At 35.9% G+C, this 23,264-nt stretch overlaps 3 protein-coding genes across 5 annotated transcripts in view; 2 read left to right on the forward strand and 1 right to left on the reverse strand.

Moving 5' to 3' along the window:
- Nucleotides 1–108: 108 nt before the first annotated feature.
- LOC117991202 (proteoglycan 4-like) lies at nucleotides 109–14,195 on the forward strand. 2 transcript variants are annotated; one of them, XM_034978750.2, is made up of 5 exons: nucleotides 109–1,901; nucleotides 4,289–4,504; nucleotides 6,065–6,229; nucleotides 8,710–8,757; nucleotides 9,117–14,195. In XM_034978750.2, exons 1-5 carry the CDS (start codon nucleotides 632–634, stop codon nucleotides 9,140–9,142), a joined length of 1,725 nt encoding a protein of 574 aa, XP_034834641.1. In that variant the 5' UTR covers nucleotides 109–631; the 3' UTR covers nucleotides 9,143–14,195. The 2 variants fall into 2 exon arrangements, with proteins under 2 accessions (XP_034834641.1, XP_034834640.1); XM_034978749.2 differs by lacking the exons at nucleotides 8,710–8,757; nucleotides 9,117–14,195 and having other exon boundaries at nucleotides 6,065–7,697.
- A 52-nt stretch (nucleotides 14,196–14,247) lies between these two features.
- On the reverse strand, nucleotides 14,248–17,464 carry LOC117991207 (pre-mRNA-splicing factor Syf2). The gene has a single exon (XM_069505018.1). The coding sequence runs from the start codon at nucleotides 17,360–17,362 to the stop codon at nucleotides 16,658–16,660; it is 705 nt and encodes a 234-aa protein (XP_069361119.1). The 5' UTR covers nucleotides 17,363–17,464; the 3' UTR covers nucleotides 14,248–16,657.
- A 1,084-nt stretch (nucleotides 17,465–18,548) lies between these two features.
- The window catches only part of Clic (chloride intracellular channel protein 5), a 66,246-nt gene continuing 61,530 nt past the window's right edge, over nucleotides 18,549–23,264 (forward strand). Inside the window, exon 1 of one of the 2 annotated variants that reach the window (XM_034978755.2) lies at nucleotides 18,549–18,720. In XM_034978755.2, coding sequence (XP_034834646.1) covers nucleotides 18,652–18,720 — 69 coding nt within the window. In that variant the 5' untranslated portion in view covers nucleotides 18,549–18,651. The remainder of the gene's footprint in view (nucleotides 18,721–23,264) is intronic. The other variant, XM_034978756.2, reaches the window with a different exon arrangement.

The following is a 23,264-nucleotide window of genomic DNA, read 5'->3' on the forward strand; positions in this document are numbered from 1 at the left end:
GCTTGATAGGTGAAAATGTTGTCTATGGTCTTATGTCTCTGTTGCTGGCCGGGCTATATGTTTTTTGCTAAATGGCAACATTTTGTAAAAAAAAAATGAAATAAAAAAAACTTTTGTCTATGTCCAAAGGCCAAAATGGAAGATATGGATTGACAAGTTTGTAATTTTTATAAATTTTATTTTTCGGGTTTGCAAATGTTTCTTGTGCTATTACATTATCAAATTACATCCATTATAGCCGGAGCTTACAGGTGGTGGTGTCCTTCCAAAATAAAGTGCAACATAGTTATTTAAGATGTCGCAACAAGTCGAAAAATAGCTTTGGTATGATGATAACAAAAGATATAAAAATCCAGACTTGTCTGGTTATGTGCTCTTTTTCGTCACATGTGTACCGTAGGGATTAAAGAGTCATGAATGTTCGAAATAGTGAAAGTTCAGTGATGTGTACGTAACTGTATGAGAAGGAGATTATAGGGTTTGTGACGTCACTAGAGCGAAAAGACAATAAAATTTCGCTGCTGCCGTGTGATGTTTACGAGTCTCGACTGGTAAGTATCTGTGTGGTATCATCGGTGCAGTGAGGGGAGGTTCACGGCGCAGAGGAGGTCTTCCGCGAGGATGGGCGGCGATGTCTGCCCCCTCCGATAGCGCTGCGAGCCCTTCACCATGTGCGTGCACCAATATATCGCTTATGCAATTGTTCCATGAGCTAAAACAAAAGTTTCCGGGCGTCCCCGACCATGTTGTGTCCAACACTATCGAGCTATACTGTCACGACAAGAAAGCTTGTGAGACACACCTCCATAGCGAAGTCAAAGCCTCCTTAACGCACGCGTACCATGCCTCCTCGTCGGCCGCAGCGCGCCAGCTCAGCAAGCTCCGAGACAACCTCCCTCTCAAGTGCCGCAACCAGCCTGTAGTGCAATACCAAGTCGCTCAAACGACTGCCGTCGAGTCAACTTGCAAGGGTCCCCAGCAGGCTGTGATCAGCAACAACATACAATCAGATGAAGAGAAACCCAAGTTAAACACAGATGCAAACCAAAATGTTGTTGAAAGTAAACCAAATGTCACAAACAATGCTCTGTCTCCAATAACTATTATAAACATTGACAACTGCTATGCAAAATATCATGCTGATTCACCAAGTGACCTGGAGTTGACCAATGAGGATAATACAGAAGAGAAGAAAATCCAACAGGATCTTATATCCAATGAATGCAAACAGACCGAGCAAATAAAGGATTGTGAACAACCCGAGAGCACCAATTACAAGATTCTTAAAAGCAATAAAGTAAAGTCTAATTTACACGAGAAGTTAGAGGGTAAGAAGGAGGTAAAAGAGAAAAAAACCATAAAGAAAGAACCACAGCCTGTATCCCCGCAAGAACCAGTTCCGCAAGAAAAACCCCAGCGACCTAACACGCTAAACTTTATCAAACCAAATCCAGACATTGCATTTAAAGAGAATTTAAAACAACCAGAAACTGAGAATTGTCGGACAGTCTCCCCCGCACCATCAGCACAAAAACCAGAGAGCAAAGAAAAAAAACTCGATCCAGGCTCCTACAGACCAGGGTATCCTTTAAACTTATCTGTCAATGTTAACTGTCATATGGACATTAGTCATGGTTACGGGTTAGAAGATTATGACAGTCCAAGAGCTATAACATCAGTTAATTTAACAGTTTGTACTCCAACATCAAACATGGCGAGTCCGGTGAGGGATACGCGAGAGGAAGAAGGGGGGTTTGAAGGGCACGTGACTGTTACTGTGAGCCCTAGCACTGCGCGGCCGCAACAAGTGAGACGCAGGGCTCCGCCGCCGCCGCAGTCGTCGCGAATAGAGTCGCCCAGGCCCATGAGGGCAGCTCCTGAACCACCTGGACAATCTTATGGTAAGAATTTTTAATAGTATGTAAATTACATATCTACATTTAATTTAGTAAACACAAATTATAAAATTAACTATAGGGACTCCATTACACACAAGAAACCATAAGCTTAGTGTGCTATAATCTACCAAAAAGATGACAAATCTGTATGACAATATGCACCACCCGTCCTTCCACTACTGCAGGCAAAGCAAGCCACCAAGTGAACAATGTTTACTTCACACAAAGCATCTCTTCTGGAGATCCATCCATCCTCTGGAGATGTAGACCTTATAACGCACAATGCATGGTGGGTGGTGCATATTGCGTGGATTATCAAACTAAGCTTATTGTTCCTCTTCCTATATACCTAGGGGTCAGCTTTTATACAAAGAAGGAAAAGTGCCTTAATGTCCCATAGGAACTCTTTGTAATGTCTGAAACCCTGACTGAGATCAAGATTATCAGGCAAATATAAATTTCCAAGAACTTCTTAGTATTATCTACATAATAAGCAAATTATCCGACTTTTCTTCAGTTATCTGGAAGCTTCTGTTTGCCCAGTACATATGGATACAGTACAGCCCAGTCAAAATATGGATACACTTGGTTACCCAATAAGCAAAAAAATATATAAGATGTAACTAAGCAAGTTTCCTAAGCAAGAATAACATTACATAACTATACTTTATTTAATTAAAATATAATGATGTTTTGGTAAATTTCCTGCGAAATATCTAAATATATAAAAGCGAAATATTATGTATATTTGCTAACACATTATGCTAATTCAAATGAGAATGGGCAAATATAAAAGTGAGGTGACTCAGTTAATATTGTCACAAAACTGGAAATTGATTGTGGTTTGCAATTATGTGGATTTCACTTTGTGAATACCTAACATGTCGATAAATAACATAGAGGCAAACCAGATTTTTTTTAGTCAATATTATAATTAACTAGCTAGTGCCCGCGACTTCGTCCATGTGGAATTAGTTTTTTTAAAAATCCCACGGGAACTTTTTGATTTTCCGGGATAAAAAGTAGCCTATGTCACTCTCTATGTCACTCTCCAGGTCTTTATCTATACCCATGCAAAAAATCGCGTCAATCCGTTGCACCGTTGCGACGTGATTGAAGGACAAACCAACAAACAAACTTTCGCATTTATATAAGGGTACGGATGTTAAATTGATTAATTGCTATAGCTGTTGTTGTACCGTCATCTAAATATGTAAAAGGAAAAGGTGACTGACTGACTGACTGATCTATCATCGCACAGCTCAAACTACTGGACGGATCAGGCTGAAATTTGGCATGCAGATAGCTATTATGATGTAGGCATCCGCTAAGGAAGGATTTTTGAAAATTCAACCCCTAAGAGGGTGAAATAGGGGTTTGAAATTTGTGTAGTCCACGCGGACGAAGTCGCGAGCATAAGCTAGTCTAAATATTTAAAAGGAAAAGGTGACTGATTGACTGACTCACTGATCTATCATCTCACAGCTCAAACTACTGGACGGATCAGGCTGAATTTTGGCATGCAGATAGCTATTATGATGTAGGCATCCACTAAGGAAGGATTTTTGAAAATTCAACCCCTAAGAGGGTGTAATAGGGGTTTGAAATTTGTGTAGTACACATATAGTTTATGACTAAAATCGTCGTCGTCAGCCAATAGACGTCCACTGCTGGACATAGGTCTCTTGCAAGAATCTTGAGCTGCTTGTGTCCAACACCTCATGTCATTATAATGCTGCGTTTTCCAGTGCACAGTCGCCTTTCAATTACCTTGGCACCTTGATGTTTATCGGTTCTTCAAGCAAGATTTGGTGAACTGTCTGTTAGTTGGTCTGTAGGTCGATTACGAAAAAGCTGCAGCAATAATTGGCGGAATTTATGTTGTTTTTGCTGCAAAAAATATTTTTTAGGGAATAGCGAGAGTGTCAGCCAATCAGAGGTGATTTAACGCATATTTTGTGGTTTAGCTGGGTCGAATTATCGTTAATAATTTCAAAATCATCGTATTGTGGTACGTAGTTATTTACATTTATACAATCAAAGGTGATAGCGACGACCATCACACTATAGCTGTCATTTTATCGTAATCGAGCCCCATATGGTTTTCCTGTTAATCTCTATTTTGTTTTGATTTGATCACGTAACTGTAACAATTAAGTTACATTGGAAATGCTTATCTCTATTAATTTATTACTACTATGTAAGTACAATTTCAGTACATGAAAAATAAAAATAAATAAATAACAATAACCTTACACCACCCGCTCAGTTACCCAATACTTCTTCTTCTTCTCTCTGGGCTGGTTTCCGCATTTAAACGTTTCCATCTGTTGTTCGTGACCCATGACTTATGAGGCCCATTAATGAAATAAACTGTCTAAAAATTCCAGATCGCAACCTCATCGAGCGTCAAAAAGAGCGTCTAGCAAGATTAGCGTCAGCCCTAGCGCAGGAGAAGGGTTGTTTGGCCCAGCTGAACCGGGAGACGCAGATCCTGGCCGAGGCGCCGGCCTCGCCCAGCGCCGTGCAGATGTTGCGAGACTGTGTGGAGAGGCTGCGGGATGAGTGTGACACGCTTGCTAAGAGACTGGAGATGCGGGGTAGCGGTAAGTTGGTTTTAATTTAAAGTTACACTCAGCGTCAGCCCTTTTTTACAGGTGAGGGGAGGGGGGGATTCCTGGGAAAGACATCGTGGGTTTCTGGCTACCTAAAACCCCCTCAGTGGCCACCCTCAGCGCATATTGGGAGGCCCCACCGTCAGCCATAGCGCAAGAGAAAGGTTGACCAAGAACACGCAGATCCTGGATGTGCAAATCACGCACAATTTTATATTAATGCTAGCATACCTGTTAACTCTACAACTTTGTCTGTGTGGGTTCAGGTCTTTATCCTGCGGAAACTCTTTCATTTCCAGGATTAAAAGTATCCTATGTCTGTCCTTTTCCTCTTTCCCAATGCCAATGTGGAGTCACAAAACAATATGAAGAGTAGATAGACGGTTCGTGCGGCTAATTGGCACCGGCTCCAACAAAATATTACTATAGAACTACAATAACTCTTGTATACATAATATTGGGTAATAAATTAAATTATTTTTTACTTTTTAGTGTTTGTGGTTATTGAAGTCGGTTTTTATTTTTTTTTGAAATTTTTTTATTTCAAGTTTTGTCTGCTAATAAATAATTTTTCATTTTCAATTCCATCAAAAGGTAAAATACCTAAAAATGTTACTGGACTCGTTATAATATTTAGAAGCCATTGATTTGAAAGCATAGTGATTATGTAATAGGAGTATTATTATCTCCTTATCAGTATTGAATAGAGAAAAACCCAATGTAGTCATTTTTGTGATATGTGTTGATGTATATATTAATAAAAACAAGTAGACAACTTATAAGCAGTGATAGCCTAGTGGTTAAGACCGCCTTCTTTTCGGGAGGTCGGGGATGCGATCCCGCGCACGCACTACTAACTTTTCTGAGTTATGCGTGCTTTAAAAAAAATTTAATGTCACTTGCTTTAACAGTGAAGGAAAACATCGTGAGGAAACCCCTGCCTGAGTTCTCCATGTTCTGAAAGATGTGTGAAGTCTGCCAATCCGTATTGGGCCAGCATGGCAGACTATGGGCTTAACCCTTCTCTTTCTGAGAGGAGACCTTTTCTCAGTAGTGGGCCGGTAATGGGTTGATCATGACGATGAGGCTATTTAAAACGACAAATAACATTTCCTATAGTGTGGTAAAATAAGTATTCTAGTCTGAACACAAAGTATATGAGTGTGCGTTATAAAAAAATATAATAAACCAAGAAAATCCTTATCATTTAAATGTGAATTTTGGTAATATGAAAGTTTGGAAGTATGTGACGTAGAGATGTAGTTCTGTTTAATTTAGTAAATGCATGATAATAGGAATGACGACTACTAGTCACATCACTTTTTATCAAACGTTAAAACGCTCGCTTTGTATGGGAGCTTGTATGAAATACAGATGTGACGTCATACACATTTATTTTGACGTACTTTTTTATTTAAAACGGTATTAGCAAACTTAAAAACTAGCAGCGAATTTTGGAAGATTCTGCTTAATAATTACTGAGAAATAGTTTATGTTTGACCTAGGAATCATCCCCATTCTAAAAGTAATGTCCAATTTTTTGTTCACTAGCCCGGGTAATGGCCGGTGCAGAAATGGACGACGCTGGCAACTTCTACAGCAATATCTACACGGGGCAGCGGCCCACCGCCTCGTGGCAGTGCCACATGTGCACCTTCCGCAACCACCCACTGCTGGACAAGTGTGAAGAGTGTGACATGCCCCGGATATTCGTAGGTACGTCCCCTGCCATGACCCACGACTCGGGGTTCGGCTCCTTCAGAGACAGGAATAGGAGAGGTGCTAATATACAGTCCACTGATGTCACAGATGCACCAATCTCTAATTTAGTCAGCGATTACCGAGCGGTTAATGTATAGCCTATAAAAATCCTTACTAGATCTTGATTGGTGTTAGCTTCAATCCATTTATTATATGCTGTCAATGTATAGGCTATGTAACATCTGATGACTGACACTAGTTCCTGGAAAAGCCTATGCCTAGTCGTGAGACATAAATTGATGATAATGTTGAAAAATTCATCAAAGTGACTTGATGTGTATAAAAGTACATTAAGTGTTTTAACTAAAACTCGAAGTGTTTTTTTACAAAGGAGGCTACTAAAGTACTAAAACAGTGTTGTGCGTGAACCTTAAACTTTAACCTAGCATGTGGCATGACCACTGTTTAAGAATATGCCAGTTTGTATAAGACTTTTGGAAAGGAGGTTGGCATTTTCTTGTTTTTTTTGTCGTTGTTCCAAATGTTCCTGATTAATACTGGACATTTATTGCATGTGTGTTCGACTGTTCGTCTGTTGTTATCTTTGAATTAACTTTTATATTATAAGATTTTAGATTTGTACTTGTGTGTATATACCAGAATATTTATCAGTTACCGGGCTGTATTTATTATATTTGATGCCCGCGACTTCGCGTAGATTACGTGATAGGTTTTAATAAACCCGTGGGAACTATTATCCGGAATGCAAATAGCTTATGTCCGTTTCTGGGGCGCAAGCTATCTCTGTACCTTTCTTCAAAATCGGTTGAGCAAATAGCCCTGAAAAAGATAACTAACAAACTTTCGCATTTATATTGTTAAGTCATTTTAAACATATAATGATATATAAAGTGAAGTACCGATTTAATTACTTGATAGTAATAAATGTTCCCCTGAAAATAGGGAAATATACCAATCAGGCTACAGACTAGCCAAGGTGACCTTATCTAAAATTTAGAGCTATATGTACATATTTTTGAAGTCACCAATTTTTTACCTATATTATGTGATTTTAGCAACTTTGAATAATTGTAATATGACTTATAAAATTGCCTTATAATGTATATTGGTAGGTATGTGATAGAGGTTTATTAATGTAAGAAAACTATGAAATTTTATGAGATACATGTATATTTGTTACATTACTTTATAAATATTAGGTTATTATCAATATTTAATAATATTTATTTGTTTTGACTATTATTATTACTATTAGGCTGAGTAATAAATAAATACATCACTTGTTATCTGGTCAAATTCGAGGCATCACAAGATCTCATTCAAAGACTATTTGAGCGCCTTGCCAAAAAATGAATTATAAAATTATATCATACATTTTTCAGGCATTCTCTAGCCACATCGTATTTTTAAAATATTGCTCAACTTGCTGTTTTGCTCAGATTAGAAAAATGTAATACATCACTTTTTACATTAAAAACAATATTATAGGTACCTATTATAAGTGCCTTTAACATTATCATTTATTTAAAAGTAATATAGTATATTCTTTTTTTTGGGAATTATATGAAATGGATTTATAGAAGTAAAATAATAAGTAATGACTTAAAATAATATAGAAATCCCAAGCTAATACATAGTTATTAAAATATTTAGACTGCAATTTAAAAGCAATAAAGTATTAAGTAATTGAGATTGATTGATGGTGCTGTATAGACAGACAAATTTTATTATTGTATGCATAATATTTACTTATTTAACATTCCAATTTTTTTATAATGGAGTCGCAATTTATATAGACAATTTTAATGTACCTATACTGAAAGATCACAATTAAATTAAGGTGGTAGATAAAAAAAATACACTTTTATACCTAGGTAAATAATATATTTAGCCGAAGAGCAATGATATAATCGTTATCACAATATTTTATCGAATTTAACTGTGATTATAAAAAATTTTTTTGCTTCCATAATTATGAAAATGGATTCTATACTTATTGCCTCCTATAAAGACTTTATACTAATAAAAATGTTAGTCTTGATTTTGTGGAGATGATTTTTTTATGTATGGTTTTGAAAAATCTATTGACAAAACTTGTTTTTTAAAAAGAAATAAAGCAGGAAATTACAATTTTATGTATTTAGATATTGCACATACATATAAGAGATTGCAAATTAAGATTTTACTGTTGAATTTGTTTAATAGGTATACTTAATAGGCAATGTGATCAATCCATTTTTAATAATGTTTATTGAATGAGAATAAAAAGTTAGCGAAATAAAATATTCTTGCTTTATTTGTATTTTTACAAAAATCCTCCAATTTAATTTCGAACAGGGTAAGTACTTTTTTATTCATGCCTAACGCTTCATTGTCTGTAGTGTTTTTTGATTGTGCCGCTGTTTTATTTTAATCTGTACTATGTATTCGTTATCTGTACAGTTATAAACATATTTTCATTACTTTCCACGCAGTTCGATCGCCCGAAGGAATCACAGTTCGCTTGATGCCAGGTCGACGGAGTGAGTATAATATTGATATTTTTTAAGATAACCATTATGAATTAAAAACAAATAAGTACCCAAACAGCATGAATGTGTAACATAGTCGAGGAGGGGAACGGCGCACCATTGGCAAGTAGACTAAAAATGCGCCGAATTGAGAATTTCTTCCTTTTGGAAGTCAGTTTAAAATGGTGGAGCCGTCAAGCAAGGATCAGAGCGGAGAGCCTTTACTTTTGGTTTAGTGAGCGATACGCCTTACAAATATGCTGTTCTGTTTAAAGGCTCTTATTACCGTATTTAGAACTTTCAAGTAGATATGTTTTAAGTAGATAATGGGGTGAATAATTGGCTTTCAATACGAAATTTTCTATTTTCAGAAATTGTGCGGTCGTGGGTTTTATGAAACAGGGCGGCAAAATTCAGTGAAATGTATTTTTAAGAGAATCCTATCTTAAGTGCAGTGGGATCAGTAGAATTAACTATCTGTGATATTCGCATTTGGTAGCTTTAATATTTTTTTGTTGAGTTTGATACGCACATTCCAAAAAAAATATGTTTTATTTAGGTTCTTTTGTTGGTAATGTTAAGAACTGTGAGGATTACTTTCTTTTGGAGGGAATTTTATTGGTAGTTTGAAAAAATAATTCTTACTTATGTTTTAGCTTTTTATTAAATATCGATTTGACATTGCAAAACATATATTTTTTGTATGGGTGGCTACCCAAAAAAGAGATAAACGTTGTTTAAACGTGGCTATGAGAGAGCCTCGACTTGATTTGATACAATTTTGGTTTTTCCTTTCCCATTCTCAGTGAGTGCTCTGCTGTACCAAATGCGAATAACTTCGTTATTTTCATTTAAAACACTGCTGCACTTAAGGTGGATAGGGAAATTGTATTGTTGTTATATATAAATATAAATATTAGTACCTATAATATAATTTAATTAAGTGCTGATACGGTTCTACAAAAGCCCGAAACTGAGTTGACATCCCTAGAGCAGAGTGAACTAGGGTGAGGGAACTCTCGGTTTGATTCTGTAGGTCGATTCTAGAAAACCTGCATCAATCATTACAATCGCGCCAAAATTTCTTACAGAGCCGTCTCAGTGAAACTGTATACTATAGTGCATAAAGAGAAAGGACTCGCCATATTTGCTATATACAGGGTATAACCAGAACTCTGCCAAAAACAAAGGTGATAGTACTGATGATTACTGATATAGGTAGGTATGATACCACAAAAAAAACGTGAAAAAATCCTATAATTTTGTAAAAGTTTACGATAAATTGCAAATAAAACATCTGATTGACTCTAGAGGTCAACGAACGTTGGGAAAGTAGGTCTCTCTGAGTCAATGCAGCATCGTAGGCGGGGCGTTGACCCAAGTTTTGCACGCTACACATTGCGGGTTTGAAAAATTCTAAATCACTAAAAGTACAAAACGAGGCAAATGGTTACTGGTATTGGATTGTCTTTAGGAATTATAACAATAACGCTAAGTTTTTGATAGCGTTCAGCTCTTCGATTGCGGTAGAATGACAGCTACAATGTCACGATCGCAATCACTTGCTCACTCACTATTGGCTACAATGCATTGTTGCAACAAGAATAGCACAAATTCAACCAATTACAACAATTGAGATTGTAATAATGATTCATGCAGGTTTTACGAAATGGACCTACGTACGGACATGACAGTTTGTCACAGAGCAAATATGGCGAGTCCTTTCTCAAAATTCATGCAATTATTATGCCGCTTCCAAATCATCGCTAAATTGTTGTTTATAAAGGAAACCGGTCTAAGATAGTGCTGTCCCTTTCCGAAGCAAACTTTGTAAAAAAGACAACACTATTACTTATTAGATCTGTCGGTTTGGTTTAGGATTTGTTTACTACCGAATCAGCACCATTGTAACTTCGTCTATGTAATATATTCTGATAAATAATAAATTATATTGAATGTGTTATGAACTGTCAGGTTGAAAGTGTTGTTTAAAAATATATATTCCGTACAATGATGAAATCTGACACATAGTTAAAATGGCGCGTAAGAAGTAATTTTTTACGCACTATATCTACATTTTTGTAAGCAAATATTTGCAACGAATGGCATAGTGCAACGACCATAACTATTACAATTTTTGCAATTCACGAAGGTGAGTGACTCATGCTTGTGTTTAAGTGGTAGGTATCGGTATAAGTATTAAGTAAGTAAGGTACAAATGTGTGCGTTTGCGAACGCTTGCTCGCGACTGATTGGTCCGACATGCACGCACACTTACGCAATGCCCATGTATACGATAACCACAAGTAAAGTTCACTCGCCTGCGTGAATTGCAAAAACTGTAATTTTATTAATGTACCTAATGTTTGAAGGTAGAAACATATTTTCAACATGACCTGACCCAAAAACCTTTTTTGCTTGAGTCAGCTCAAATCCTAGTTCTACGGTCAGAATCACACTAAATACCTGAGTGCTTAGTATGAGGTATTACATTTCACCAACGTTGGTAGAATTCAAAGGAACGAAACAATGACGTCAAAGTGAAATGGATCTTAAAGTCCTTGATTTTAAGCCTAAAATTCAGTATCACTTACCGATTTTAATTTCGTAAGGTTTGAGCTTGGAGCGCCACCAGCTGTAGATGTATGGACGAACTTGAGCTTTAAAACAATGTTAAGGTCTATTTCACTTTAATACTGAAGAGTTTCGACACTCGAATTCTTTCAACGTTGCTTGGCGAGATGTAAAATCCACAAATCTTCTCATACTTACTATCAGAAATTTCTGACAGATAAATTCGAACGCGCGCCGGAATCATGCTGCTTATTTTGTAGTACCATATATTTGTGTAGTATATATTTTGTAGTAGGTAGATCCCGCAAACACGAATTTCAGAATAGTTGCCGGATCGGACGTAGTACGCTCTTCATGTCTGCAAAGTGAGTGGGATAACGCTTTTTTTAGAGACAACATAATGTTAGGCCGGCCTTAAAATGGCTAGCATTATGCTACCTGTAGCAGTTGGGCATCTTTCCGAAAATAATTTACCTACTTAGATTCCATTTTATATTGTCGACTTCGAAAAGCTCTTATTATGGCACACTTGACGAACCCGAAAATTCTGACTATTCCTTACTGACGAGCAGTTAAAAAGCATTTTTAAAGAATTAATCGAGTATATACTTACCATTTGTGAAATAATTTAAGAAAGAAGATTAAGGATAGATAATACCTACTGTGTGCATAGTAGGTATCTACTAGTCTACACATTAATTTTAAGGTAGGTAACCTTTTCAAGTTAAGGTGCTCTCACTGTAGACTATCATGTAGTCTACTAAAAGGCTTCCGTTTTTCACATATTATGTACTTAACTGCTCTGAATAAAGATCAATCTGAACTTTTACGATCGCCACGCGTTATAGCTGCGAATTTGTGATTTTCTTATTGATCCATTATTAATAATTTAAAAAAAATGTAGTGAGGTACATTATAGTAGGCCTTGGTAACGGGAGCAAAATAAGCTATTTTGTAAAGAAATTTCAGGAAATTTAAGACTGCCAAAACACAACCCTTCCTTTTGGCTTTGCCGTAGTCAGGTAAAATTAAACAAACGTCGAAAAGTGAGTCGATAGAAAAAAAATATCATTTTATAGTCTCCTTCAAGTAAGTAATAGAAAAAATATATACCTACCTACCTAGCTGTGAAATATGAAACTGTAATCGGCTAAACAGATACATACATATTATGCACACAGTACGTAGTTGCTGGAAGGAAAGCTTATCATCCGGCGTTACTAGTCATAATAACTCTTGTAGATGATAATTAGGTAAAATGCCTGGTGAAATAGTTGTATTGAATAATTTGTAAGTATGTATTCATAAGTACAGTACGCGGCAGAAAATAATAGGTATACATCGACCTTTAGAATGACATTTCGGCTTTGTAGAGCGTTGTCTCTGTCACTCATACCTATATGACGTTTTGTCGGTCTCAACGACTGAGACAATGCTCTACAAATCAGCTATCTCCTTCTAAAGGTCGATGTACATTATCGTACTGTAGGATACACAGTAGATGATCCGCCCCACCCCAACTTGCCATTGTGGCAGAGCCAAAAATTGAGTTCTATAGAGGGTACCCACGTTGACTTTGCTCAGACTTAGGTTGAGATCTACATATAGAGCAGACTTTGACTTTGCTCAGTTAAAACGAAACAGCGTTATATCGCTGGCATATATCTGTGCCCTTTTAACTATAACTAAATTCTGAGAAAAGACAAAGTACGCTCTATAGATCTATAGAGAGAGAGAGTAGGTGTGACTTTGCTCAGACTTTATTTTCGGTTTAAAAAAGCCTATCAAAATTTCGCGCAATGAATATTCGCTGTTTTTTTTCAGGCATTACGTTTATATTTGGTAAGATTTTATAAGAGCAAAGTAAATATTTTAAATATATTTTTTACTTTGCCTTCACAAAAATACCTAAAATGAGATTAAACCTTTGCCATATTTATGAACGAACGCATATACTCAGGGATCCTGCTATTTATCAGAGATACCTACGCAATTTCAGAATTTATATGTAAAATATCTTAGTCTTAATAATAAATAATTACATACCTATACCTACCTATAATGTTAAACATGGCTTATAGTTATATGTGTACGTATAAGATATGCGTACCTATTTATTATTTTTTTATTATTGAGGGAATGCACTATGTATATATTTAAACTTGTATTTACTATAGCTCAAGTCACTAGGATGTTTTGGTAATACAAGGTATAGTATGCGTGTGGTGATCAAATGCTCAAAAAATATATATACCTACTTATATATATTTTAGTTTCCTTAGAATTTTCACCAGCTTTTTTTTAAAACAAAAAACAAGTTCTCTTATATTGAATAATGATAGAATAAAAGATTAGAAAAGCAAATGATCATCCACTTCTAAAAACAAATAACTTATACATTATTATAATTTATTATTTAATAATATAATTTATTTATTATCAAGTCTGGCCCTACCATAACAGCATTTCTTTGTATAAAAATAATCTTGTGCTCATTAATTATTGTATATATTATTTTACTTTCTAAGGTAGAAAAGGTTTTTACTGTGCAAGTTTAGACAATCTCATAAAACAAAAGATTAGGTAGAGTCAATTTCCCACTGAACAAATTTTTAAACAAAATAATATTCAGTTCAATAAAAAGCTAAAATAAGAGGTTAAAATAGACGTTTCACTATTCAGTCGTTAATGTGTTTTGTGCTTAAATTTTATAAAACAATTGTTTACTCTTGTACACAATCTCTAAACTAAGTTGAAAGTTCTAAACCCAGTGCTATCCTTTTCCGCAGGCAATATTATGAAAGGGATAGCAATAGATTTAGTGTATCATTTTAGTTTACTATAGAGATTAGCAAATACAAAGGAATTAGCCACACTGTAAACCTAAAAAGTTTGTATGAACTCTCACAGTATTAATGAAACAGCAAGTGCTTTTATAGTTTTATGTATTTTAAAATAATTGTATCTGTGAACTCAATATTATGTACTTACTACCTATTTGTATCATCTGTATCAAAATAAACTTGTTACTTATTGAAATATTGTTCAATTTTTTTTTATATAAAAAATCCCTTATATTAAACATCAAAAATAGTTTAAAAATATAAATATAATTATTAGTATATTTCATCTACATAGGTTTTGAATACTTTTCTGTAATATAGCTCTGGAACTTGTTATTAGGACAAGGCAGAAGGTAGCTACAATCTATTCTAGGCTGAATATTTAAGTTAAATACCATTTTACAGCATGTAAGGGTATCTGTCTGTCCACTGAAATAGAGCCAAGCGGAATCAACAGACCAATCAAATAAATATTGAGATGTGAAAAAAAACTGTCATCTATCTATCTAAATACCTATCTGATTGATCTGTATCACATCTCTGCTCTACTCCATTTTAGTAGATAGATATTAATTCTTATTATCTAGAATAGAATAGATTTTTATTCAAGTAAACTTTTAGAAGTGCTTTTGAATCGTCAACTAGTTTAATTTACCACTGGTTCGGAGTGCCGTTCCTACCGAGAAGAACCAGCAAGAAACTCGGCGGTTGCTCTTTTCAAGAGATCAATGTACAATATTATTATATTTGTCACAAATTTTAGCCTCCACTAGATAGAAGTCAGTTCTGGCAATTCATTTATACACTCAGCAAGTCAATTTCTGCAAGTTGTTCCTTTGGAAAGTAACTCCTGCAAGTTTTATTGTTAGTGGACACCTGGCCTAGAGCAAGATGTATAGAACATAATTTGACTTCCCTCAGACTAGCACAAATCTGAACATGGCATAAATTATCTGTCTTGTTTTAACTGTAAAGTCTAAGAAAGTCCAAGTATGGTCTATAGATCTCAGCTTTATATACAAATTCATAACTATCATTAGAAAAAATCCAGTAATTATAAGTTTGAATCCTACCACAACTACATTATAAGTATACATATTACAAAAAACTGTACAAAGCCATAATTATATTAAGAATTCTAGCGTTTAAGTACACTTTAAAAAAATTAAAAGAAAGGCGTATTGTAGGTTCAAATCTTACCATACCTAAATATTATATACAAAATCTATAAACATACATATATATTACAAGACATCATTGCTTTTGAGCCCACCCACTCTGGCTCTCACATCTTCCTAAGATAAACATGACAGTTAATTGTCCACCTTTTATATGACTTATTGGTTGTGGAATAAAGTGAAAATAAAGTATTTAAGTTTACATAGCACTATGCCAACCTATCCTCCAACCAATCTGCTCATAGTCCATCGACTGATCGCATGATAAGGCACAACAACAAAAAAAAAAAAGTATACATAGCACTATGAGCCTAAGCTGTGATAGCCTAGTGGTTAGGAAGTCCGCCTTCTAATCGGAGGTCGGGGGTTCGATCCCGGGCACGCACCTCTAACTTTTCAGAGTTATGTGCGTTTTTTAATTAATTAAATATCACTTGCTTTAACGGTGAAGGAAAACATCGTGAGGAAACCTGCATGCTTGAGAGTTCTCCATAATGTTCTCAAAAGTGTGTGAAGTCTACCAATCCTTACACATGGCCAGCGTGGTAGACTATAGCCAAAACCCTTCTCACTCTGAGAGGAGACCCATGCTCTGTAGTGAGCCGGTGATGGGTTGATCATCAGGTCATCATGATCATCATCAGGTTGAAATCATATCATATACTTCAGAAATTTAATTTCCTAAGATATTACAAAACTCCAGATACGCAAAGCTCATACATTCGCAAATTAAAAAGTGAAAACAAATTCATATGCTTCTAAATAACGTACCTGCACCTAGCCGCACGACATAAACATTAACAATGTGGTGTTCTTTGTGCACCTTTGAGTAAAACAATTCCTCAGTGCTTGAAGACCAGTCTTGGACCAGACCAGTCGTGATGACATATGGATCCAAGAAATGGTCGCTAACTATGGGCCTCATAAGAAAGCTCAGTCACTCAGCGGGTAATGGAGAGAGCTATGTTTGGAGTTTCTCTATGTGATCAAATCAGAAATGAGGAGATTCGTAGGAGAAGTAGAGTAACCGACATAGCTCAATGGACTGCGAAGATGAAGCGAAGCGAACATAGTTTGTAAAACTGATAGAGGCTGCTGCTGAAGGTGCTGGAATTGCGACTTGACTGGATTCATGTGGCGCAAGACCATGGCGTGTGGATGTCCCTACAAGAGACCTATGTCCAGCAGTGGACGTCTATTGGTTGACTATGATGAGTAAAACAACATCTACAAACATGCTTCAAAACATGGTGGCCTGTTCCCAGTCTAAAGAAGTTACAACCACAAAGTAAAATAACTAATCAAAGTACCAAAAGTCTATATTGCAGTGCCTCTCTCCAGATTCTGTTTAATTTCAGCTGTATGCTCACCATAGAACCTTTCCAACTTCTTGTTGAACTTGGCATTCCTCTCATTAATATAATCAATGTCTGCATCATCATTGTGTATCCTCCTTCGTGAATATTTGCCTCGTTTAGCGATCTGTCCTTCCAAGTCATCCACCATCTTGTCTATGGCATCCTTACGATCGTCATGCATGCCGTGTATAATAACGTTAGGACCACCGTAGAACGCGTCTCCATATTTCTGCTTCTGCTTTTCATACTGCTCTTTTTCCATTGCAGGCATGTTTTTAACAAGTCTATTGTACTGTCTCACCGTCGCTTGTTCGTATGTTGAGAAGCCTTGATCCGGATTTTTCTTCTTTTTCTTGCGCTCTAATCTCTCTGCTTCTACAGCGGAGACGTTCAGAAGTTTTACACGGTCGTAATCTTTGCCCTGCTTACTCGCTTCTTCCCGCTTGTTTTGGTCATCCAATAACCATTCTGCTTGTCGTTTCTTTGCCTCATAGTTCGTTGGTAGCTTATTTCTTGCCTCTTCTGCCACAACTTCCTGGTGGTTGTGGGTCCTGGCCTCATTTCTAGCGGAGTGCAGCGTACGCAATCGTTTTATGCGTTCAGCTTGCTTTTCTGCAAACGACATCTCTTTTGGCGTAGACGAAGACTCTTCTGTATTACTCATTTTCAATTTGACAAGTGAGGAAATTATTCTATTTATTACAGAAATTAAATATTTACAAATAAGAATAAAATGCGTCTTCTTACTTTTCTCGCAATTTGACGTTTGACGTATTATAGTGATGATCTGCGATAGTGATGGCTTGCGTTGGCTTGTCGAAAAAAGAATCGATACATTGACATATCGATATGATTTGTTCAATATATATCGATATTTTTGAGTGATGTTTAATTTTTCGATATATTGATGTATTGATATAAAATTTCAACTACCTATGGAAAACGTATAAAAATTGATATTTTTTTCGGACAGCAAAACAAATAACTTAGTAACTAAGTAAACGGCAGGAAATATTTTATATCGACCTTTAGAAAGATATACCTAGCGGTTTCGTAGAGCGTTGTCTCTGTCATTGAGACCGATAAAACGTCATACTGATATGAGTGACAGAGACAGCGTTCTACGAAGCCGAAATCTGGAATAGAGGAATAATTTCTGATTTATCATATAAATTGTCGAAAAAATACGACCGTGGTAGGTACGGAACCCTCGGTGCACGGATCTGACTCGCACTTGGTCGGTTTTTCATGTATGGATGGGAGCCTCGCTAGAAATAATTTAATTGAATTTCTAATTCAATATTTGGTTATGGGTCAACGTTGTGCACCAAATACCAAAATTTCAAGTTGGTAACTCATTTAGACTACAAGTTAGCTACCTGTGACACGCGGACAGACAGATGGATAGACGACCAGCAGAGTGACATTAATAGGGCTCCGTTTTCCGGGTGCGGAACCCTAAAAAATTATATTTCTCTTATTCTAACAACAACTAAAAAGTCATTTGTGTGAATAGTATCGTTAAATTGAATTATAGTTTAAGGAAATGTGCATAGTATTGTCTGATAGTATTTCGATGAACAACGATTAAAAACAATAATCGGATTACTCGATTGTTTTTCGAATAAGCCGTGCGTCGCTCTCGCTATCGCTATCAAAGAATTTGTATCTCCTACGTATGTCGATAATCAAGCGATAATCGCTATAAGTTCACTTCACTTCAACCTCCATTATCAATGAAGTTAGTTACGAAATGGACGAAATGCAACTTGCGGGGCGCCGAGTGTCGACCAATCATTGCATGGGAAAAGTTTGAGTTGAGCAATGGTTGTGCATTGTTGAGAAACCACACAGAACTGAAGTTAGTCTTTCGGTGTTTTGTAACTGTGACTGTTGTGTGAAAAGTGGAAAAGTTTTAGCTTTTGATTAATTTGAGTGTTTTTTGAGTTCACGATGTCGGATGAAATTGCAGAGAACGGAACTGCGAACGGAGACGTTCCAGAGATCGAGCTTATCATAAAGGTAACATTTTGTTTTACACGTGTTAGCGCAAGATTACAGCGGTCAACTCAACAACACGGCAAGCGAGACTCTAGCCTCGTAATTTCGTAAAGATTATGTGGAGTTGGCAAACGCGAAATGTACATTCGACAGAAAAGTTAACCTGCCTTTCTATTTGCCCTCATCTCTCGACAGAGATTTACGTACTTCAAGGTTGTGTCGTAGTGTTTTTGATTCGCATCAAATTGCCTTGCACGGCTTCGTATGCATGAAAGTATATTATTACTGCATTCATAATGCGCGTTATTTAGGTCATTAGCTTGTATGAATGTGGTGATACTTGATAGAATACAGTAGACCAAGGCTATAAATCATGGGGCTTACTACTTGGGGACTTAGGAGTTTGGATGTCTCTGTGCTGACATTTTTTATTGTTAGGATGAGGTCATACCTACTTGGTCATGTGTTAATCTTATTGTAATTTATATTCCCATGTAATGAATCATGCGTAATAAATACTTAATGAACATGTTTTCTTGTGTTAAAATCTAATTTTATCAAAGTACCTACTATTATTACCTACTTACTTAGTTGCTATATTGTCATAAAAGCAAATTAAATTAAATATAGGTACGTACAAAAAAAATCCATTTTTTGTGATAAAATATGATACTTAAGTGATAACCATATTTAGTTTAAATAATCTTTAGATTGTTATTATCTATAGATAGTGTGGCTGATTATTTATATTGTAAGCAGTCTCTAAACTAAACCAAATGGAGAGGCCTAAATATAATGCTGTCTTCTCCCACAGGGAGCAATATGAAATGGATAGCAATATATTTAGACCTTTCATTTTAGTTTAGAGATTGTGTACAATAGAATCAGCCACAATGTAGCAATTTCAACTTTAAAACTTTATTTGACTTAGGAAATAATTATGTGCAAGGAAACTTAAGTGGAAGGATAATCAATTTATCACTCAATACTGACTGACTAACAGACAATAAATCCATGACAATTTGAAACACCTTTGAGAACATTATGAAGGCATGCAGACATGCAGGTTTCCTCATGATGTTTTCCTTCACCAAGCAAAGCAAGTGTTATTTAATTACTTAAAACGCATATAACTCTGAAAAGTTAAATGTGCGTGCGCGCGATCGAACCCCCAACCTCCGATTAGAAGGTGGACATCCTAACCACTATTCTATCACAGTCCTAACTACTAGGCTATCACAGGTTTAATCATCAGGCATTATCTAGGAATAAGGTAGTATATATAGGTAGGGTGGCACAGGACAGGAAGCACTGGCGAGAGTTGGAGGAGGCCTTTGCCGAGAGGCACTCAGAGTTAAAAGACTTTTTGTGATGCAAACAACTGTAACATAATTTTAAAAAAATGTACACACTGAAATAAAGGATTTTTTTTAGGGTTCCGTACCTCAAAAGGAAAACGGAACCCTTATAGGATCACTCTGTTGTCTGTCTGTCTGTCAAGAAACCTACAGGGTACTTCCCGTTGACCTAGAATCATGAAATTTGGCATGTAGGTAGATCTTATAGCTGACATTTGGGGAAAAATCTGAAAACCGTGAATTTAGGCTTACATCACACAAAAAAATTAAATTGTGGTCATGAACTAACAATTAGTATTTTCAATTTTCTAAGTAAATAACTATATCAAGTGGGGTATCATACGAAAGTTCTTCACCTGTGCATTCTAAAACAGATTTTTATTTATTTTTATGTATCATGGCTTTTGAATTATCCTGCAAAATGTCAAAAAAAATACGACTGTAATACGGAACCCTCATTGCCTGACTCGCACTTGACCGGTTTTTGTAAGGTAGTATTTTGATATTTAAGGTAGGTTCATTCCATTTTTTCTACTTATCGAAGCGACTATTACTGAAGCATTCAATACATAATGTATGCAATTTAGATTGCTCATCCAATGTGTTTAATTAATATTCAAAGCATACTGTTTAAATTGCTATTAAATATGTCAAACATAATTTAACTGAAGCCTATTGAATATTATGCATAATGAGTGATAAATAGTACTTAATACATGATTAATAATTATTCTGATTACTACCTTTTGCTCGTGACTTCGTCCGCGTGGACTACACAAATTTCAAACCCCCCTTTCACCCCCCAAAACCTTTCTTAGCGGATGCCTACGTCATAATAGCTATCTGCATGCCGAATTTCAGCCTGATCCGTCCAATAGTTTGAGCTGTGCGTTGATAGATCAGTCAGTCAGTCACCTTTTCCACAGCAATCTCTACCAGGCAACCTTTGGTGAAAGGAGAAACTAGGTGTGTTGGATAGTACTTATACGCAATACAGACTACACACACACACACACACACACAGACTACAGACAGCATGGTATACTAGCTTAAAACCTATCTCATTCTGACAGGAGACTCTTGCTTTGTAGTGGGCCGGCTTGGTAAGACTGATCACTTGCTTTGAGACTGTGTCCACTCAATACGATTGATTCTGATTATGTATGTTTTAGTTTTAAAAATCCTATGGGAGCTCCTTAATTTTCTGTGATAAAAATAGCCTATGTCACTCTATAGGTACTCAACTATACCCATGCAAAAAAACACCTCGACCCATTGCTCAGTTACAACATTATTGAAGAACAAACCAATGAACCAACAAACAAACACACTTTTGCATTTATAATATGGGTAGTGATGCTAATGTATTTTTACTTGAAAAGCAGGATTGGTGTGTTAAAAATAAACTCCATTCAAGTTCACAGATAGTAAACTGTCTTGGATGTTAGCCAGAGTGCAAAATTGCTAAACAATATTTATTTATAACTAGATAATGCCCGTGACTTCGTTTGCGTGGATTTCGGTTTTTTTTTAAATCCCGTCAGAACTCTGATTTTTATGGATAAAAAGCTGCCTATATAAATTTCCGAGATGCATATAAATCGGTTAAATGGATGGGTTTTTAAGTACTCTTGATTTTCCGAGATAAAAAGTAGCCTGTCCATCCCCGGGAGCTAATTCTGTGTCAAATTTCATCAAACTCGATAATCTGTCGGGCCGTGAAAAGTTAGCAGACAGACAGACAGACTGAATATTAGTATGGCTTATATGTAGGTACTTGGACAAATAGTAGAAAGTAAGTAGTGTTACTGTGCCAATGTCATTAGTAATGTCTAAAGATTTTAATTAAGTCTTAATTAATTAACTTGTTGGAATTAAGTACAAAGGTTATTTATTTACTTACTTAAATAAAAAGTTAACCATCAAATCAAATAAATAGACAACCTATTTTTATTAAATATTAACAACTAGCTGATGCCCGCGACTTCGTACGCGTGGATTTAGGTTTTTAAAAATCTTGTGGGAACTCTTTAAATTTCCGGGATAAAAAGTAGCCTATATCCTTCCCCGGGTTGTAAGCTATCTCTGTACCAAATTTCGTCAAAATCGGTGGAACGGTTGAGCCGTGAAAAGCTAGCAGACAGACAGACAGACACACTTTCGCATTTATAATATTAGTATGGATTTGAATAAAAGAAATAACATTGAATTTGATTAAGTAGTTCTATCAAATTAAAATGCATTAAAGACCTACTTTAAGTAATTACCTACAAATTACCTAATTTATAATTTCGACAATAAGTTTAGCACTTAATCTTAACTACTTAATATTATAAATGTGAAAGTTTGTTTGTTTCTTGGTTTGTCCTTCAATCACGCAGCAACCGAGTAATATATTGAAGTGATTTCTTACATGGATATACTTACATAGGATGTGGAGAGTGACGTAGGCTTCTATTTATTCTAGGAAATCAATAATTTACCATAGGATTTTTTAACTAGATAAGTATTTTATTTTGTTAGCGTTGATAGTTTTTTTTTTTTTAAAGAATATTAGCCATATTAAATGACTAATATTCCCCTTTCCTCTCCAATTAAGCGTCAGGCTTGTGCTAGGAGTAGGTACGACAATAGTGCAACGGGCGGGATTTGAACCGTCGACCTTTCGGTTTTCAGTCCACTCCTATACCGGTTGAGCTATTGAGTTGAAGTAAATTGAGAGGAATGAAAAGTATTTAGTGGTTTTCGACAGGATTAAAGGATTGTATAATGTATACCCATAACCCACCCTTTACATCTACTTGTAGTTCTGAAGTTATTTTACATTTTAATCTCACAATAGAATTAGACCAAAAACTTGCAATTTACGATATGTTTTGAAGTTCAAACTTTCAAGGTGTTGGTTAACACAAGAAATAAAAGTAATTGCACACAGTCCATAGATCATTTGGAGATGAGCACGCAACATACGCCGCCTTGGGCCGTTGCGTTCAAAATAAACAATTGTCTTCACCGTAAATTCCGCTGCCTATATATCAAACTCACTCGCACTGTAATGCCAATTAACATTATATAATTCAACCAACGACGACGCCTCTTTCGTAATTACTTATTTATCTACGAACTAGCTTATGCTCGCGACTTCGTCCGCGTGGACTACACAAAATTTCGAACCCCTATTTCACCCCCTCAAGAGTTGAATTTTCA

The sequence above is a fragment of the Maniola hyperantus genome, chromosome 19 (assembly GCF_902806685.2).
Source record: "Maniola hyperantus chromosome 19, iAphHyp1.2, whole genome shotgun sequence".
NCBI classification, from domain to species: domain Eukaryota; kingdom Metazoa; phylum Arthropoda; class Insecta; order Lepidoptera; family Nymphalidae; genus Maniola; species Maniola hyperantus.

Excerpts from the sequence above, each read along its gene's own strand:
- LOC117991207 (XM_069505018.1), bottom strand. The coding sequence starts at position 17,362 with ATGAGTAATACAGAAGAGTCTTCGTCTACGCCAAAAGAGATGTCGTTT.
- LOC117991202 (XM_034978749.2), top strand. The coding sequence starts at position 632 with ATGTCTGCCCCCTCCGATAGCGCTGCGAGCCCTTCACCATGTGCGTGC. Across the intron at positions 1,902-4,288 it reads ACCACCTGGACAATCTTATG|ATCGCAACCTCATCGAGCGT; the intron begins GTAAGAATTTTT and ends TAAAAATTCCAG. Across the intron at positions 4,505-6,064 it reads ACTGGAGATGCGGGGTAGCG|CCCGGGTAATGGCCGGTGCA; the intron begins GTAAGTTGGTTT and ends TTTGTTCACTAG.